Source organism: Chelmon rostratus, chromosome 2, assembly GCF_017976325.1.
Source record: "Chelmon rostratus isolate fCheRos1 chromosome 2, fCheRos1.pri, whole genome shotgun sequence".
In the NCBI taxonomy this organism is placed as follows: domain Eukaryota; kingdom Metazoa; phylum Chordata; class Actinopteri; order Chaetodontiformes; family Chaetodontidae; genus Chelmon; species Chelmon rostratus.
The window spans coordinates 6,388,898-6,410,001 of NC_055659.1; the positions used below are offsets into that span (position 1 = coordinate 6,388,898).

General features: G+C 41.7%; 1 protein-coding gene across 1 annotated transcript; it reads right to left on the reverse strand.

The window, feature by feature from the left end:
- Positions 1-107: 107 nt before the first annotated feature.
- LOC121617726 (protein SSUH2 homolog) lies at positions 108-13,744 on the reverse strand. The gene is made up of 12 exons (XM_041952947.1): positions 13,652-13,744; positions 12,420-12,500; positions 12,264-12,339; positions 11,935-12,064; positions 9,301-9,361; positions 8,628-8,749; positions 7,722-7,784; positions 7,471-7,550; positions 6,555-6,647; positions 5,331-5,436; positions 4,734-4,841; positions 108-3,567 (listed from the first exon to the last, which is right to left on the reverse strand). Exons 1-12 carry the CDS (start codon positions 13,662-13,664, stop codon positions 3,427-3,429), a joined length of 1,074 nt encoding a protein of 357 aa, XP_041808881.1. The 5' UTR covers positions 13,665-13,744; the 3' UTR covers positions 108-3,426.
- Positions 13,745-21,104: the final 7,360 nt, after the last annotated feature.

The window sequence follows — 21,104 nt, forward strand, 5'->3', positions numbered from 1 at the left end:
TTACGGAAATTATGATAAAAGGATAAAATGAGAAGTTACTTTCTATTTTCACTTTCTGAGAGAAGGTTAAAAGAATAACAAAAATATCTATATTTAATTTTACTTTCTCTTTTAATTATGAACTACCAATATTATTTGTTAATGTATTTAGTTTATGTATTGTATAGTATTTTTGTTTGTCTGACTGCACAGTTTCGGGGCTCCATACCGTAAACAGATGTAACAGAAGCAGGTGAGTCTCAGAGTTTATTTTCAGTTTGTAACATTTGATTAATAATCTAGTGTAACAGCAGAGTATTACTGAGTACAGAGTAATAACGTCAGCTCCATCAGGCTAGTAGCAGACACGTTTGTTAGTCAGAGTATTGTTTTGTTTTGTTTTGAAACATTTATACTGCAGATACAGGAGCATCAATAAAGGTTCATCACATTCCAGCAACATCACATTAACATCATGTTTAGTGTTTCCAAAAATGCTCTGACACCAAAGACTTAACAGTCGACTGCTGAAAAGTGACAACAGAAAAAAAAAACAACCTTGCGCTGTATATTGCACTACTGAAGATAAACATAAGATACATGAATATTATGAAATACAGAATGTGAATGTGTTCCTTTAAAAATCAAATGAACTAATATATCTATAAACATATATAATGCTGTTTGCATATTACCAGTAAAAGCTATAAACCAGAAGTGGCTCCCTCCTGTTTGTCACGGATAACCTGGTTGTCATAAGGCAGGGGTCAGCAGAGTCTGTGAAACAAAGAGCACCCTCTACAGGAGTTCTGCTGTACTGCAGGAAGGCAGGTTTAAAGGGACAGGTTGCATATTTTTGTCCTGAGGTAAAACTGTTGATGTCAGCCAAGACAAACAGAAGAAACAGCACAACTCTGAAGGCTTCTTCCGTCACGCAAAGCTATAAAGCAATAGAACCATTAATATTTAACTGCTTGCCTGCTTTCAGTCTGGACGAAGACATAGCCTTAGTGTGGTTTTATGTTGCACTGCTGCTTTAAATGCTTCTGCTAGCTCCGTCCTGTTAGTTGCTGTGTTCGATGTTGTCTGGAAACCAGCAATTTCAGCGGCCATTCAGGGGCATATCGATTTCTTCACATTTATTTCTGTGACTTTAATTAAGTAGATTCAAAAACTTTGAGTTCTAACAAAAAAAAACACCTTGTGATCAGTAAAACTGATCTTAGCTCATTGATGATGAAATGCTTTAACTTAGTCAGTAGTCATCTCTCTCCAGACCAGAACAGCCATTATTCCTTCTTCCTTCCTGTCTTCTACCCAGAATGCCTTGCAGACTGTTATGTTATTGTCTCTGAGTGACAGAGAAGCAGTTGGAGAAGCTTTACTGGACTTCATGCAGGACAGGAAACACTTGGAGCTTCGATAAAATTGATGATAACATTGTAACGTTATGAAGACGTGATGATGTAATTAAAAAAATACAGAAAGTATGAAACATTCAGTAATGCTGTTTCAACGCTTTGGTGAGGTTTGTTCATTGTCACAGCTGCATGTGACAAACTTCAGGCAGATTTATTTAACACTGCTTGTGTTTTTAACAGTACACATATGTTTCTATATTGGAAATTAAGGCTGTCGTGGTAAATTCATTCTGCCTGTCCTGATGAAAGGCAAGACGTGTGCCAAACTGTAAAACAAAGAAACGAAAAAAAGACTATGGGCCCCCGTCACACTAGAATTTAAAATGGCAGAATTTTGTGACTAAATCAGTTAAATTCAATGGAATTACTGCGATCTGTGGATTCACTTGGTGGCGAAGAAAATTCAAATTAGCAAAACGTTTTGTCATGACTGACCTTTGATGGAACAGAGAGCTGGGAAGTTCAACATGGATGAAGCTCTCTCGAAAAACTGTGCAAGCTTATTGTCCTCTTAGCGATGGAGCTAACTAGTTTGCCAACTGATGGTTAGCTAACAATTGGCTGATAGTTAGCTAACTGATGGTCACCTGACAGTTGGCTGACAGTTAACTAACTGACAGTTAGCTGATAGTTGGCTGACAGTTAGCTAACCGACGGCTAGCTGACAGTTGGCTAACTGACAGCTAGCTGACAGTTAGCTAATGGATGGGTAACTGACAGCAAGTAAACTGGCAGTTAGCTGACATTTGGTTGAAAGTTAGCAAACAGAGAGTTAGCTGACAGCTGGCTGACAGTTAGTTAGCACACAGCTGGCTGACCGTTAGCTAACTGATGGTCACCAAGCTTCAGCAGCTCTTTATGGAATGAAATGATGTACAATCCTGAGAACAAAAATGTCAGAGGGGAACACGCGGCCAAGTACAGAGAAAATAAACTTTGAGAGCTATTATGACTGACTAGCACCAGTGTGTCAGCTGTTAGCCCGCCATCTTTGGTAGTTCACCAACTAGCCCTGTGAGCAGTGAGTAGTTGTCAAGCTTTGAGACCCAAATATTTCATTGAAGACACATGGATAAATGTTATTTTGACACTTTCTGGTGTGACTGGGCTCATGGTAGAGATTTCTGCCTTTTGAGTCATGAAATTTAAAAACAAAACAAAACATGAAAATCTTGATCTGCTTGCAGTGAAACCTCTGATCTCTGCATTTTGAACACTTAAGTGGTTTCTACCTTCAACATTAAACCACAGATAAGAACACAGGTAGAAACCAGGTGAATCAGATCTATTATTCTATACGCTTTCTGATTATAATATTTCAGATAATATATAACCTCATATCTCTTTTCTTTCTGCTTGTTCTTGAAACGGCAATATTTTGGACATGACATTTCCATGCAATACTGAGGACATTAAATGGCACATATAGGCATGTGTTTTCAGTGAACTATTCAGTAAAAATGTAACAGAACAATATCCTTGGTAAGTGGTCATGACATCAGAGACATGGTGGTAAACACAAGCGTCCACACAGAGACAATAATGAACTCTGAGGAGACAGCAGGCTGGTTAAACCATAAAATACATTTTTCTCATATATTACGGATAAAATCTTAAATTTGGATATCAGCAGCTCAGTTCTTCACGTCAGAGATAAACATTTTATCCAGACATACTTAATTCTCGATATGAAGGATGAATGACAGAAACAACAATCCAGCTGAAGTCCATTATTTCCTCTAATCACCAGGCAGAGCATCACAGCTTCACTTCCTCCAGCCATGTTTACTTAGAGTGGAGCATTTTCACATTGAATATGATTAATTAATATGTTTGACCTGAGCACCAAACGGCAGCTCTGAAGTGAGGATTACATCTGATCAACAACTGGTCGCAATGATTGGACCACTTCTGTGGAAAAACCAAGGTTGTTCTGGAGGGAGGGGGTAGTATTAAAGGAAACAATAAAGACATAAACAGCTTGGGACGGTTGAGTTGAGCTGTGTGTGGGTGTGTGTGTGTGTGTCTACAGGATGACACAGCAGCAGGTTGCCGGGTAATTGTCGGCACTGACTTGGTGCTCGTTGCCGTAGACAAAGTAGACGTGAGAGTCGCCTTTCCACTTATAGTTCACCTGAGAGATGGGGATCAACTCGACTCTCTGCCTCTGAGGGAGAGATTGTAACATTACAGGAATAGTTTCAACATTTTGGGAAATACACTCATTCTCTTCCTTGCTTAGAGTGACATGTTCAGATTGATTTCAACCTCATGTCTGTTTGTTGAGTATGGAGTCAGAACATAGCTAGCCTAGTTTAGCATGAACACTGGAAGCACAGGGAACAGCTAGCCTGCTCTGCTGAAAGTTCAGAAATACATCGACTGACAGACACTTCATCACCTACAGCGCAAACACTTTAACTGCTTAAGGGCATCTTCAATCTTATCTTCAAATGATGATCCAGTTGTTTCCAGTGCACTAACATCAGCTGACACTGTATGTGTTAGATTAGATTAGTTAACATGTGATGTTACAGTGCTGGAGGGGTCATGTGATGTGTCTGGGTTCAAGGCCTTTTAAAAGTGAATCTATGCTCATATTAAAGATATGATATCACCAAGAACCAGAGGTCTTGGGGTGTTATCCCTGCATGCTCCAGTCGTCACATTAGTCTCTCATTATTTTATTATTATTATAATTATTTAAATATTTAACAAGCAGCTGCAATCATAACTGACTGAAATAAATACAAACACAGTCTGATCTTTGTACAAAAGTCTAAAACTGGGGCACTGACAGAAGGATTGAATGGACTGAAGCATGCTGGTTGCTGTGGAAACAGAGCGTGTTAACTCTCCTAATATCAGCCCCACTCCTCGGTTAAACTAAATAAGAGTTCGCTGCAGCAGATACAAGCTTGTTTTGTATCATCAGCGTCAGTTGCCTTAATTACTAACTAATGTTAGCCGAGATAGCCCCTGTGGGACATGTTTTTATGGCTCTCTCTTATGTGCCCATTTTACAGCTGTCCTATGACTTAATATCCTTATGGGCCCCTAAAGGTCCAGTGTGTAGGACTTAGGGGGATCATTGGCAGAAATGTAATGTAATATTAATATGTTTTCATTAGTCTATAATCACCTGAAAATAAGAATCGTTGTGTATTTGTTACCTTACAACGAGTGCTTCATAGCTAGAGAGGGGGCACAGAGTCCCTCATGATGCACCACCATGTTTCTACAGTAGCCCAGAGTGGACAAGACAAACGCTGGCTCTAGAGAGAGCCATTGCATTTCCTAAATGCATCTTAAATCTGTCTGCTGGGGACCTACCTGCTGCAGGATCCTGGAGTTCTGAGCGTACTTGCTTTGGTGCTCTCTGACCAGACGCTCAGAGGCCTCAGAGATGGCCGGGTTTGGGAACCCAAGCAGTGGGTAGACCTGAGAGGAGACATACAGAGAGACTGACACACAGTGCTGAAATAAAACAACGCATTTTGTTACCCCCTGACCTGTTCTCTAGTTCCACCTGAAAAACAAATTTGACCTGTCTGAGACGAGCTTCCTGCACATTGTCTGTCAGTGATTAACTGAATACTGCCCTAAATGATTTCTTTACGATGTGCACGTCTTAAACAAAGACTCCGTGTCCTCATTCTACATAATTTACAGCATGTGAGGATTGTTTTATCTAAGGTACATAAAGAAGGGAGGGGAGTCCTGCAGTATAATAGAACAACCTGACATAAATGCTGCTTCTACTGGAACAGCTTGGTAACCAAATGACTACAGCACATGTTTGTTGCATGTCATGCCCTCATGGAACTCACTTCATGCCTCTTCACTTCACTCTGTCGAATAGAGACAAACACTTTCAGGGATTCAGGGAAAAAAATGTGTGTATACATGTGTGTGTGTGTGTGTGTGTACCAGGTACTGGCTGTTCTTGAACAGCTCCTTCCCGCTCACTGAGCGAAGGTCATCAATGTTCAGAGAAGAGGTATGCTCCACCACGTGGTCCTCCACATGGTTAACCCTAAATACACAAACACATTCATACACATACAGACACACGGAAAGAAAAACACACACATATTTTTTCAGTTGGAAACAGTTTGCAGTATCAGTGTTCAATAGCATGTGTTTAATACGATTGCTAGACTAAGCGATAAAAAAACAACAAAACAGATCTACAGTCAGATTTTGAATTTGAGGCTGCACAGATCAAACAACAGGCAAGAAAATCTGCAATCCGCAGAGTTTTGGGTGCTGCTGTTTGACAGATTGGAGTTTGGATTTGATAGACTCCACTGTGAGAGAATGGATGCACTCAAAGCAAGCAGGAAAACACTCTGCACCGTCCTCTGAGTTTGACTTGGTCCAAATAGTAAATGCAAAATAATCCAGATTGTTACCCAAACAAAAACAAGCTGGTTAAACTGTCACTGGCTCTGAGCACTGCAGCATGTGAGAGGAGATTCTCACATCTCAACATAATAAAACAGACCTCATCTGTCACAGACTCGTCTCTCAGCACTGATGCACATCCACCTGTCAAAGAGGACAGCAGAGATATTTTACCTACAGCCAGCTGTTGACCTGTGGACGAAGAAAGGCTAACCAGAGGCTCAACTGTGGTCAAAAAGAGGCATGGATCATTTTTTATACTAGCATTGTATCAAAGTTTATAACTCTGGTATTGACTCAATTTATATCATGCAGGTTTATCTTTATGCCACCAGAGGGCACCACAGTGTCACCCATCACTGCCCACCAAATCCATTTAATAGAAACTTTAATGAAGTTGCATATGTGTAGAAGTAGAACCTGGAAACTTTTCAATGTCCTCTAAAACTCACTCAAAGACCATTCGAACCGCCCTGACAACTCATGGAAACCCTTCCTGAAATCTCTGTAACTCTTCAATGTAACATCTGCCACACAATGACCCACAGAAACTTATAGAGGCCCTCTACAACTTGCACAAAGACCATTTGAATCTTCCTTACCCATCAAGGACCTCAAGGAACATAATCAGGGACCTCTGACACAACCAATGACCCTCAACGAACCTCCTCAAGAACCAGTGAAATTTCTTCCAGGAGTCCAGCAACCAGTTCAAAGACCCCTGGAACAGTTGTAGTCACTACTTACCACTCCACTTTGAGATTGATGTAGGTCAGCAGCTGTCGTTTTCCTTGACAGGTATCACAGTCCTTCGTTCCCTGAGAATTACACTCTGTACACCTACACACACACACACACACACACACACACACACACACACACACACACACACACAGTTAGACATGTGACAGACATGCCTCACATTCTTCGGTGATCTGACTGGTGCTGTTTTTTATGTTCTACTTTTCTCGAAATACGTTTCAGTTGTTTAAATTGATCTCCTCCAGACAGTCATTGAATCAGCCATTCGTTTAGCTGAAAATCAGCTACAGTTTTCAGCTGAAATTAACTTGTTAATTGGATTAACTTGTTGTGTGGCCATATTAAAAAGTAAAATAAGTTCAGACACAATCTGATATCTGAATTTCAGGGAAAAGAAGGTGACACTTCTCACTCTCAGTCCTTGAATGCATCACTGCAGAGATGTTTCATGGCTGTGCCTGGATGTGTAGTTAACAGGTCTAACATGCAGAAAAAGGGATCTGGTCCAATCTGTTGGTTATTTTTGCCTTTCTCTATTATGAAATGTAATTATATCTTGTCATTTTAATTGTTAGTGGCAAAGTTCATCATTTCTGCTCTGGATTCAATCTGCCTTCCCACAAACACGTGGGATTGACATGAAATGATGCAGCATGTAATCCAGTGTTACTGTTTTTAATTTCATCACGCTGATCAGCCTCACCGTTCACTCTCCCGCAGCCATGTGAGAGCCGTATAAAGTTACCGCTAAAGCTAACCAACCTCCTACTGTTGCTACTACAGATTAAAAGCATTCAACTGCCAAAACATGGGATGGTTTTTCCATTTAAGGGTCACACTTAAAAAGGTTGTGAGTGACTGCTCTTGGAGCACCTGGACTACCCTGCCCCCCCTTCAGGACCTGTCTTTGCCTGTAGCATTACAGCGACTGCAGCTGTCGTTATTGTTCGTTCCAGAGCCGTTACACACCCAGCACGGTTTCTACAGAGACACACACAGGGAGATTAACATGGAGAGTTTCACTGTAAATTCACGTTAGTTCCGACTCATTTATCTGTTTATTAATCTACAACACTGTCGGCATCATAGTTGCTATGTTAACTACAATTATTAAGTACTTTATTATTATTGATTGATTAATTGTCTTCTTACATATCCATCTCCATGGCACTCATCACATGGCTTAGTCCCTGTGCCATGGCAGGTGTGGCAGTCCTACACACACACACACACACACACACACACATGCACGTTAAAAATAACTTTACTGTATGTAACACTGACACGCTAATGCTGTCAGAATGTCCCACATCAGAATCCTGCTCTCTGATTGGCTAGTGTAACTATCAACTCTAGATCACACCTTGAGGCAATTTTAACTGCAGGTAACCATCACAACAGAACCAGCGTACTTTGTTAGCAGCAAACCCACTCACAAGACCTAGAACTTCTACAAAAACCAACCAAAAGACCCCAGTCACCTCCTCAAGGACCCCATGGAAGCTGGTCATAGAGCCCTGGAACATCTCAAAGGATAATGGACCCCCAGATTAAGGGACCCTTTAAGATCTATAAGACGGTCTGGAACGGCTTTAAGAACTATTTCAAGGCCCTATGGAACCTTCCCAAGTACCATTTGAACCTTCTTAATGATGCCTTGAAATACCCCTGGAACTTCTTAGGGGACTAAGACTTCAAGGACTTCTAAAATATATTTGAGAACTTCTGGAGCCCCTTAAGGGTCACTCAGTTCCTCAACGATTTGTGGCTCCTCCTCCTGTTCCAGGACACATAGAATGTCCTCAGGAACCAATGGGACCTCTTCAAGGCCTGTAAAACCTCCTCAGTGAACCACTGGACCTCATTTAGGATCACTAGTACATCCACAGAGACCTCTGGAACTCTCCAACCGCCTCAAGGACCCTAAGACTATTCGGACTCTTAACTAAATTAACCCTGGCAATGGAGAATCCTGCTCTTTGATTGGCTGTCAGCTGTACATTAAAATCACATAGCAACCAGGTGGTCTTTGACAGACAGCTCCTGTTAACCTATCACCTTGATGGAGGAGGTGTAGGGCACGCGGATCTCCTCTGTGTGATCGGAGAAGAGGCTGGGAGGCGTGGCTTGGATCTCCCAGGGCCGGGGGGCAGTCTGGGTGTAGAAGTCAGCCGGCTCACCTGCCAGTCACACAAGAGAGACATGACATCAAACACCTTTCAAAAGCCACCTGAAACCTGCTGCCATAATGATCAGGGTTAACAGAAAACCTGCGTTGCAGGTTACGTTTGGAAGACGTGGGTGAGGGAAATGCAGGATCCAGTGTTTCTGGAGTTTTTGAAGTGACATGAAACAGTCAAGATAACTCTGACTCCCCTGCACAGATTTTGAGTATTCGTTTTTTAATTTGTCCCCTCATTAGTCCAACAACTTCAAGAATATCAGATATTGAATCACTGGAAGAGGACTGATTAATGACTTTCCCCTTTTCTAATTTTGGTGTGTTAAAGGACAATCAAATTCACAGAAATATTTAGAGACATGTTGATTGTTTTGCTGGTTGTTTGTCTTCTGGGTTCAATGTTCTGACAATCAGAGATTACAGTTTGAACTTCTTGGAAAATCGTTCGACAATGATAACATCTGTGAACGTTTTAAGATCAGATTTCAGCTCAGGTTGAATAAACCTGTGTGTGTGTGTGTGTGCGTGTGTGTGTGCGTGTCCGTGTACCTTCATGAGGTTTGTGGGCCCACTCGGTTGACCTGGACTCAGTGAACGTCTCCAGTCGGTACTACAGAACAGAAAACAGGCTTACACAAGAGATACTACACATACAGTATTTTCAGATGACAGACATAAACACAGAAACAACCACAACAATATTATAGTATGAGAAGATAATGACAAATATTACAGTGTTATGTAATAACTACGACTGTTGCAAGCTTCAGATTAAAATCAAAGAATTTTAGAAACTTCAGAAGAATCTGAAGCAGAAGAAGAACGATGCTCCAATCAGTCAATATTCATTACAGATGACTTGATTTTGATCTGACATGTTGCTGATCAGCAGAACTGACAGTTAAAGTGAACATAATTCAGACTGTGGAACTTTCTCAGTACAGGAAATAGACTCAGCCTGAACACAATAAAACTGCATTTGATCTTCTAGCAGCTGGTGAGCGCGAGCAGATCTGTTAGCGTGCCACTAGCTAAAAGAAAAGTTTTTATAAATTCAAGAGCAGGATTTTTGAGGATTGTGTCAGTATAAACAAGAGTTTTGTTTGTGGAGAGTGTAAACCAGCAAGTTGGAGTCTGAATCTGATGTTTATTCATAAGAGAAACAAAACACGTCAGTTTCATTGTGGATACTCGCAGTCTAACGGAGGGTTTCAAACTGTTGATCACAGAAAAGAACGCTCCTTAGAACAACAGAACTGGCCTGAGAATCATCACATTACCATCATCATCACAGTAATCCAGTGATGTTGTCTGTACGTCCATGTGCAGACTGCAAAAAAGAACTGCTAATAGCTAATTCGGCATAACTTTTAAGACTTGAGTTGGAGCATATAGCTACCTTCCTCCATGGAAAAAAACATAGAGCATGATTATCCCTAAATAGAAGTTAGACAAAGAATAATAAGGCTGGCAGGGGGGGGGGGGGGCTATAGAGGGGTGTTTAGGGTACTGTTGTCTTAATTTAACACAGGCGTCAGAGCTTAATGTCTACATGAGCTGCATAGTGACAGCAGGAGAGAAGCAGCAGCGGCTTCATCCCTCTGTCGTAGCCTGCAGGATGTGTTCAGGCACAGCACTGACGGTACGCCACAATCACTGCTGTTACACATGCAGAGTGTAAGAAAATACACTCTAAGTGTGAAAAATGTGCTTTGGTCCCAGCTATGCACGTATAATGCAAGTGAAAGCTGTTGCGTGGCCCGTGTGGACAGCTGGACTGATTCAAATAGAAGCGTCTCTCCTTCATCAAGTAGAAAAGCCAAACAACAGAGTCACAGTGAACTGGATTCAACATCTCAGGCATCCAGATGCTGCGTCAGTTCTAGACGTTCATAACGTTGTGACTTGTTCACATTTTGTCCCCCGTCTCTCTGTGGACACATCCAGTCCTTTAGAGCACACGGAGAGAGAAGAGAGTCAACAAGTGGGTTACTTTGATAATGAGGCTGACATTTACGTATGGCGCCCTGGTATGAACATATGATCTGTGTCTGGATATGGGATCTGGATCAGGACAAACTCATGTTAATGCATGTGTAAATGCAGCATTAGATTCAGATTGTGATCAGATCCTTCAGACCACATTGTGATCATGGTTCATCCTGTGATCAGATATATTTGTACCATATGAACCATGAGACAAGCATAGTCCAAACAGTACACTTGAGACCACCACTAGCAGCTCTGTGCGGTTGTAGCTAGATGCTAATTAGGTGCTTTTTTTAAATGCTAGACCAGCATGCTAACATGCTCACGACGGCTCATATTCAGCAGGTGCAATCTCAGCATGTTAACATGCTATAGTTAGCCAATTAGCACAAAACACAACATACTGAGGAGGCTGAAGATGAAATTTAGACCTGATGATGGCGCTAGATGGAGAGTTAAGGGATCACAATACCCAACTATATTTATTAATGAAGCCAGATGAAACCCATCAGTGAACTAAACTTCAAGCATGTCTCAAGGACACCTTCATATCTCAAAGAGCTCGTAGTACCCTATTACCCCACTAGAACACTTCGCACCCAGAATGCAGTGTTTCTTATGGTTCCTACAGTCTCCTAAAGCAGAACAGGAGCCAGAGCCTTCAGCTATCAGCTCCAAGTGACACGCTCGCTACCTTCAAGGCTGGGCTTAAAACGTTCCTCTTTGATAAAGCTCATAGTTAGGGCCGGCTCAGACTTGCCTTGAACAAGCCCCTCGTTATGCTGCTATAGGATTAAACTGCCGGGGGACTTCACACGATGCACTAAGCTCCTTTCTCCCTCTCCATCTGTTCATATTCAAGCTCCATTAATGTATGTTACTTGCTCGGCTGGCTGTACTTTAAGGATTGGTGATAACATTTGTGCACCACAAGTGTTTGTGGGTCAGACGTGGCCCTTAAAGGGTAACTTAGAATTAAAGTTACATGTGCAGTTATTTTACTAATCTACAAATTGATCCTAGTCACATTCTTAAGATTTTACTCCATTTTTCCTAAAGGGAAACAATTAATTTTGTTCTGGATCAGCTGATGGTAACAGCCCTGCAGACCATGACTGGAGCATCCTTAAGAAACAAACACAGCGGTAACACCAGCTGTTAACAGCATCAAAACGAGTGTGAACATCAGGTCACCCTGTAGGTGTTGTAAGACTCCATGCTGGTGATGACTCCATCGTTGGCAGGACTGTTACTGTAGCAGCAGTGAGATGACGCAAAGCTCTTGAACGCCTCACGAGCCACATCCTCCGACAGAGACGGGATGCTACAACACACACACACACAAACACAAGAATCGCAGCACAAGTTAAACCAGAAAACCTTTTTTAATCTAGTAGTGCAATATGAGCATCCTGTCGGGTGAGACTGGCTGGTTCTTTAGCATTTCCTGGCACTTTCACCACTCTCAGGCGCACACAGGTTAACAGGTTGAGCAGCTCAGCGAGACAGGTGAGGTATCTTACCTCCAGTCGTCAGGTGCAGGGCCAGGTTGGGGCGGGGCTACAGGCTCCACAGGCATTGGAGGAGGCAGGTAACCTCCTGCAGCAGCAACAACAAACTTTAAGCAGTTGCAACAACGTGAGTCTTACGTGAAAAGCTGTGGTTTGGACTCCTCTTACCTCCTCCTGCCATGGTGCCTTCATAGCCAGGCACGTTGCCAAACATGTTGGCTGGAGGGGCGGTGGCAGGGGGATACAAAGCTGGAACAAACAACAGGAGACAGTTCATATATCAGGTCCTCAGAGAGCTTTTATTGAATGCTTCAGAGTTAGGGGGGATTTTTAGGCTGTGGAGAGTGTCATCTTTGTCAGGCGAGAGAAAATACCTGTGTGACACCTGGATGTTTAAGGCCTTCAGAGGAACAGTTTGATAATTGTGGGCAATACACATATTTGCCATCTTGCTAAGTGTGAAATTAGACAAAATTATATCTGCAGAGTAAATGTGGAGCCAGTGGCTAGTTAGCTTAGCTTAGCACAAAGACGGGGAACAGGGAGAAACCTGGCAAGAGAGGGACAGAAGAGCAAAGAATGTGGTAAGGAAGGAAAGGTGTAAAACAGGAGAGGAGGAGCTGGGGGGGTTAAATAAATAAGATACGGGGGGAGACAATGAGTGGGTGGTGGAGAGGGAGGGGAGGAAACAATGAGTGGGTGGTGGACAGGGAGGGGAGGAAACAATGAGTGGGTCGTGGACAGGGAGGAGAAGACGTAGCGGTCCTGCACTGTGGAGGATCAGCGTGGTGATCAGATGGACTTTAATCAATCCGATCGATCTATTTATGACACAGTCACATTATTAACCCATCAATATACCCGTAAAACTGGAAAATCGACCAACAAATTCCTCAAAAACCCCGCATACCGACACTTACTGTTAGCAGCTCTGAATTTATCTCAAGATTTAACTTTAAGGGATTAAAAGACGAAGTGAGACATTCGTAGTAAATTTGCTGGTATTGAATGAAGTTTAGTAAACCATCTGACTTTTCTTTATCATTCCAGTGAAGTCTCCAGTCAGTCTAAATGCTGATTCAGTCCTACAAAAAAACTTTATTTACAAAAACGAAGGGCGAGAGAGCACCGTGTTTTTTCTCGGTCCTGGTCCAGACCAGGTCTGAATCAATAACGGCCGCACTTTGATCCGTTAACCCGGTTTTAAATTTACATCCAGAAAATTAGCAGACACTAAAGCTGTGCTGAAGTTGTATGAAACATTTTGCTGTCTTTATAAAATTGCTGGATTTTTTTTTTCAGGCAGGCATTTCCAGCCCATGCCCTGCAGCAGATGGCTGTTGTGGTCAGTTTGGTGACCCGTGCAATGTTGTGGCCTGTCGGTGCGTTTCAGTTCTTACCTGCGCTGTTCATCCTGCTGCTGTTTGATCTGGTCGGTATCGATAAATCTTGGCCAGAGCTCCGATAGTTCCACACCGCTGCGATACGGTGCTGCAAACGTCCAAACAGAGACAATAAAACCCGCAACTTCCGGTTGCAACTTCAAAACAAACGTTTAACAACAAACATCCAATGTCGGCTGTCCGCCACAGTTTCCGACCCTATTTAATAAATGCAGATGTCACTGTAGACACTGTAGACACCAATAGCAGAGTACATGATTCCCTCACATTAATTTGATTATTCTGAAACTGGATAAATTGATAAATCCTGTCTGCAGACTGTTCTGGTATAATTTAAATCTCAGAGATAATTGTGCTATAGTGTCTGTTCTTTAATCTCTTATTGTCTTAATCACACACTGTGCACATTCAAAAGTCGTACAATAAGAAGCTTAAGAAGGTTGAGCAGTCAACTTTTGAAGTTACTGTATGCTTTTGTTTTGAAGGATACAGGTAGCCTCCGGTGTAGTTGTGATTTTTGCCCCGGTAGCTTGACTCCAGACACATGCAGGAATGTCGACCACGCCCCATCTGGAATAGATTACGGAGCTGAGTCCACGAGGAAAAGTACCAACAGGGCGGACAAAATAACATGAACACCTACAGACTGAGCATCAGAGGATTTATTGAACAATTTATTCGCGCTATTCATTGAACGGCTGCAGAAGCAGACATGTTAAAAGGAGACATTCAGGGCAACAGCATCAGTTCTGCAGCCTGTCTGCAGTCCACGGTGGGGTGAACGGGTTTAAGACCGATCTGACGTTGACAGCCCACATGAGCATTTAGTAAAATGTCAAACTGTTGTGCTCACTTCAGCCTAACAGGCCCAGAGCTGCTCTCTGCGTGTCAGACATGTTCAGGCGGTTTGTGAAAGTAAATATTTCTCAGGTCAACAGGAAACAGCTGCTCCGACGATCCTGGCAGCCTGTGTCATTGCATGTGAGCCCCCTCCTCTCTCCCCGGTGGGCAGCCATGTTGGAGGTCCCTCTGCTCCTCAGGTTGTTCACATAGGGTCCGTTTGATTCCAGGTTCCAGGTTGAGGGTCTGCAGGGTGGATCAACACGCAGGGAGGAGCGGAGCATCACTTTGCTCTCAGGGTTTCAGATGTTCGTGTCTGATGTGTCCTCATCACAGAGGAACTGTGCATGAACAGGGCTGGATTAACCTTTTAAGAGACCCCGGGGGGAAAAAAGATGTTGGCTCCTGTTAATCCTCCTGCTGGATACCTACCAGACCCCATATTTGCTTTGTGACTATTTGATTAATTCAATTTATTTAGGGAGATACAACATGCAAACACAAAACCTGCTCTCCAACCAGTCCCAGTAGAATAATAGATTATTTGTGCCTTAAACGTACTCGGGTCTGCTGGTTCTGAGAGGGCCATGCTTCTGCCTAAAGTTCATGTGGGTGATCTGTTGTAAAAGGGAATTCAGATAATATGCTTCGAAGCCTGGGAGCAATGTCAGGCATGTTATGTCAGGTCTGTGGGTGAGGTTCTCCACCACAAGCACCAAACAAAGTGTTTATCAGGAAACTGTCATCCGTCTCAGTGATGTGATACAGAACAGTAAAACATACTGGATGAATGTGACTAAATACTTTTTTTAAGTACAAATTTGATGTACTTGTATTTTACATGAGTCTTTTAATTCATGCTACTTTACACTTGTACTCCACCACAGGATATACCGTCCTTTTTACTCCACTTCATTTGTCCTACAGCTTTACTGTACAAACAATTTTTACATACAAAACGTATGAAGAACTTCGAATTTTATAGTCTAATTTTTCATGTGAAAACATTCCCAGCATCCCAAATGTGAAGACTTGCTAATAATTTATTTGAATAACATGAAGTTATTTTTGATATTATTTTGAGGTTTGGACTGTTGGTTTCATTGTGATTTCTCATGATTTCCAGAATTTTTATTAACTAAACAATCAATCAATTAATGGAGAAAATAATCAGCAGACTAATCCATAATGGAAATAATCATTAGTTGCAGTTCTATACCAAAGAGTTCAAAATTAGCTCAAACTTAACCAACTACAACAATAAAATCCTGCTTTTATATTAATACATGAGTAATAATGTAATGACATAATATATAATAGTGTAACAGCAGGGAACATTTTCCTTTGACTGCTTTTATTCTCAATACTTAAAGTAAGACTACATTTTCCTCATAATACTTTATTACTAATACTAATACCCCTTACGTGACATTTTTAATGCAGGACTTTTACTTGTAACAGCGTTGACTGTGTTTGCAGTGTGTGTTAGTCTTGTACTGTTATTTAAGTAAAGGATCTGAATTTTTCTTCCACACCTGGCAATGCAAGACAGTCCAGGACTGATAGAAGATGATACTTTCTCATTACTTTCTGTTAAGGCTAAGTGTCCGTGACTAATGCTAAATTTGTCATAGCCTGATATCTGATAGCAAACTTTTCTGTGATGTTAACAGAGTGTTAGCTATCGTTAGCTAACACTGGTCACTCGCCAAGACCCCTCCCCGGTTCACCGCTGGTCCTCGTCACACCACAGGTCTGTCTGTCACCTCCGAGTCATTTCTTCTGATCGCTGTCTGCTCCTGGTCTCTAAGTAGTTCATAATCCTAAGGCTCATATACAGGGCTGTCAACAGACTTGCTGGGGCCCGGGGCCAAGAGACCATCATAGGGCCCCCCCAGCATGTTTAGAGTTTATAACAATGACAGATTTACGTAAATTTCCCGCTTCAGGGCACGTATGTAGCGTAGCCTTAAGTGCGCCAGAGTGGGGTCAAACCATTCTCTGCTAAGACGGGGGGTAGGGATGTATATATATATATTTGAAATATTTAATATCTTAAAGTTTTTAAGTATATGTTGAGTAGAAAATAATATTTAATTCTTCAGGCAATGATTTAATTAAAAAGAAATATGTGAATGTAAAGTAAAATAAATTAAGGGTCATTCAGGGGCCCCTATGGTCCTGAGGCCCGGGACAACATACCCGGTTGCCCCCCCCCTGTCGACGGGCTTGCTCATATACATATATACGTATGAATATTCACTATCAAACTCTTCAGTGTCAAAGCTAGCATTGGGTATCCTGTGGGGGGTTTATTAATGCTAAACTTGATATGGCTGGACTGCTTCCTCTTATGTGACAACACGTCTTTTTTAGGTCAACATACATGAAACTCCACTTTTAAAAGTGTAGATGTTGCTGTAGTGTCTAGTTTCGACATCATTTTCCCGCGCGTTGATTCAGCGGGGCCACCCACCTGCATGCTGTTCTTTAAGGACTTTCTCCATCACGCTGCTCAATAGTTGGGGTTTAAAGTTAATTCTTTACACTGCAGCAACTGACACCATAGTTAATTTACTGAATTACGGTTTAAGGCTCAGTTGATGCTGTGTCTCAAACCCGTCTCAGCTCAACAGAATCATTTCTTCCCTGCACACACTCATGTCTGCTGGCCTTGGGAGGGCCATGCTCCTGGAGTCTGTCATGGAGGCGGTCTGTTGGACAAAGGGATTCAGAGAATGTCAGGCGTGTTATGTCAGATATGTGGGTGAGGTTCTCCACCAGGGCCCCAGGGCCCAGGTTTCACCCAGCTCCCCAAGGCAAGCTCAAAATCTACAGTGTTCTGGCACAGTGTGAATATGCTAAATATCCTTTAAAAATTATGTGGAAACAAAACAAAAAAATTAAAATTTGGTTTTTGTTTTGCAGATTTTTTCCAGTTTCCCCTCATTTTGCAATTTCTAATGTCCAGCATGGAAGTAATTATTTTAGATTGCAATTATCTGCATTTAACGTTAAGTTATTAATAAGGAGGTTTCAAACAGTGCAGCCAAGACAGGCAACAACATAATAATATGTAGTTATAATGAATAACATTGTCATAAAATAAGTTTTCAAAGGACAGTTAGCAGACTTCCCAGCATGCATTGTTTAAGGCTCGGGGTTAAAACTCTCCAGAGACTTTTATTTGTAGTTTAAAGAAAACATACATAATGGAAACTTGCCGTGCGTCTTCTTTAACTTAAGATAACTAAGATATCATGAGAAAACGACTTCATAAGATTCATAAGACTGGACCAGGACATTCACACACTGTCTATTTGGGAGTTTCTAAGCAAACCAACATTTTGTGAACTTTTGTCATTTCTTGTGAGAATGTTTTCTCTAGTGATTTGATATGAGGGTATTTACATTATGGCTGATTATTGTAAGGGACACGCTGACACTCAGTGGTCAACTTAAAGCAGATGTGTTACTGTCCAGTAGGAAGAAAGATTACTGCAGGGGGAGCCAGAGTCTCACACACACACACACACACACACACACTGCTGACAGTCTTCAGTTTACATTCCTATAGTTCTTGGCAGTGTCAGTGTGTGTGTGTGTGTGTGTGTGTGTGTGTGTGAATAAAGAGGCAGAGTTACAGTACTGAGGTTTTTACACTGAGCCAGCGACAGACAGACTGAAGGGAAACTGTGCAGTTTGAATGAGCACAGGGGGGTGTTTGATTTTCTATGTTCTCTGCTTTGTCTCTGTGAATCAAACGCACCTCAAAGGGGCTGAAATGTTTGAAATCTCCCTTAAAATAATGTGCAGGTCAACAACGTCGTGTTCGCACGCAGATACGCCACAAAGTGTTTCTCTCACTTAGCCCGAAGCTTTCAAGGGTTTTTCTTTACAGCTCTGTAATTAGAGTATGTGGAGAAACTGGCTCATCATGTTTCTGTTTTTGTAGGGAAAACTTTGTTTTAACCTTCAGCTTCAGTTTGGTTGGTTTCGAGTTTGGTTCATGTGGTCTGGACTGAGAGGGAAAAAAGATGTTGCCCTTTGATCGTGGTCTGATTCATTTTGTAAATGTGTAAGAGTTCACACACAAAATAAGATTATTGCAGACCGATTATTAATGACTGATTATGAACATCATTTAACTGAGCCTCACCATCACACACAGTCACGGCAGACAGACAGAAAAAGGACGGTTAGTTACTGCGTGGTCACTATGTTTCACTCACTTTTTTACCTGGAAAATGCTAAAACACACAGAATAGGAGCTCAACACACCTCAGCTTTAACACCTGTCCACTTCCGGATTGATCAGGGAAAATCCCACTATATGTCACCATATATCGCTTAAATATAGGCAATATATTACTTAAACAGATCATGAGATTGCGTACAAAGTTCACAGTTTGTGAATTTATGCTAAAATTCAATAAAAGTCTTCTTGGATAAAATCCTGTGGTTGGTCGGCTTTGCTTTCACACCACTAATGGACTTTTCGTGTGAAAATGGAGGAAGTTTTAATTGTTTTTTGAGAATCTAATAGATGCAAACATGTTAACACCAACATATGGTGCAGGCCTATTTAAACAATAAAGCCACCATTAGACAGAGAGCTCATGAAGTGTGCTGCTGAAATGTCAGCAGGTTTTCTCTTTTGGCTGGAATGCAGACCGCATCCTGTAAAGCTGCCATCTGGATCAATGAGTTAAATTACAGAAGAACAGTAGATATTTTACTCCCCACCTCCCCCTCTAATGTTAATCCAGTCTGAATGGGGCTTTTGTCCCCTGTTAGCCTTGAGCTAAAATGCTAACATAGTTGCTCCACACCTTACCTAGTCACACTGGATTAAAGGACATTAGACCGACATTACCTACTTTTATTGTCTATCTTGAGTGGTTCATTAACAAACAAACAAAATAACAGTGTTCATGTAGCTCATTTTAAATGCATTACTGTTAATATTTTTATGATTTTGGCAGTTTTGCGGACAGTTTTCCATCTGTTTGACTCAGAACAGTCACGTCAGCATGGCTGCAGGGTCTGTGTGATGTAAAATCCTTTAGCTGCCTTTAGCATGCTAGGTCCCTGCTAGCTATGAGCTAATGATCTGATGCTTTATCTTCACCGCTGGCAAACTTGTGTGATCGGTCTTTATCAAATCTTCTCCATAACTTTCACGCCTCAGAAAAGGAGAATTTTCTGATGTTTCTATTCTGAACAGATAAAGGAGGGAGCCAAAGTCACAGCTTTGAGCCTTTGGTCCTCCTCCACTGAGAGGATGTTTACACATCACTCTGTATGTGTGTGTGTGTGAGTGTGTGTGTGTCATCCGGGTTGAGCAGAGTCAAGCATTTTTTCCATTACCCTCATCAAATCAATGTTAAACACTCCTCCTCCATCTACAGTCCCAGTCCAACCGTAGAGAGAGAGAGAGAGAGAGAGAGAGAGAGTGTGTGTGTGTGTGGGTTGACACCAAAATGCCTGATCAATAAACAGATAGGATATTTGATCAGTAAAAACTGGGACAACCAGTCTGCCAGATGTGGTTTCCAGATAAAGTGCTGCTGATTTAAACCAGTTTGTTGTTATTTCACAGCAGCTCGGCTTCATCTCTGTTCACTTCTAAAAATAAAGGTTCAGCGACTTTGCAATCTCCTGACTTTTCCACCAGCAGGTTCACATTTGTGATTTGATACGCACATTCATGCTCCCCTCAGGACGAATGTAGTAACTTTTCATTTAGCACTAAATTTGAATTTGACTAATACTTTGGTTTACAACTTAATACTTGCAAAACTAAAGACATTCCCATCAGCCTCAGCTCTACTTTGTGTTTACTAATTAGCAATTAATATTAGCATGCAAACATGCTAAACTAAGATTGAGAACATGGTAAACTTTACCATCAGCATGTTAGCATTGTCATTGTGACCATGTTAGTACACTGGTGTTAGCGTTTAGCTCAAAGTACCACTTTGCCTACGTACAGAATGGCAGAGCCGCTAGCATGGCTGTAAACTCTTCACTCGTCAAATGCAACTTCCAGGGAAAACTCTTGTCTCGTAATAGAGCCAATATACATTTAATCAGGTGTGTATTCCCAACAGGGTTTGTCTGCAGCCTGAGAGACTACACGCAGGTCCCATAAAAGACGCTGTCCCATCCATCAGCCAAATACGCCTGTTTTTTGTCAGCCCCACAGAGGTGTCAGCATGCAACCCTGTTGTCATGACGACCACTCAATAAACCATCTCTTCTTCCACTGTGGTTAACAGACCATGGGTCGCAATGGCAACAGTAAACATCCAGGAGGCCCGTGGGTTGATGTGGCGACCTGAAAGTGTGTTTATGCGGAGTGGAACAGAGAGGTTTGATCGCTGCAGCTCCTGCAGGAAAGAGGTTACAACTAAAAACAAAACATGTGAGAAGATTTGATTAGTAGTTTTACGTTAACTGAAACAAAAAACACTAACTAAATAATCTAAATCTAATAAAGAAAATCTGATAAAAACAGGGAAATGCAAGATAAAATGAAGGAAATACTTAAAAAAAATAGAATGGTAAATATAAACAATAATAATTAAAAATCTAAAATGAATGAAGG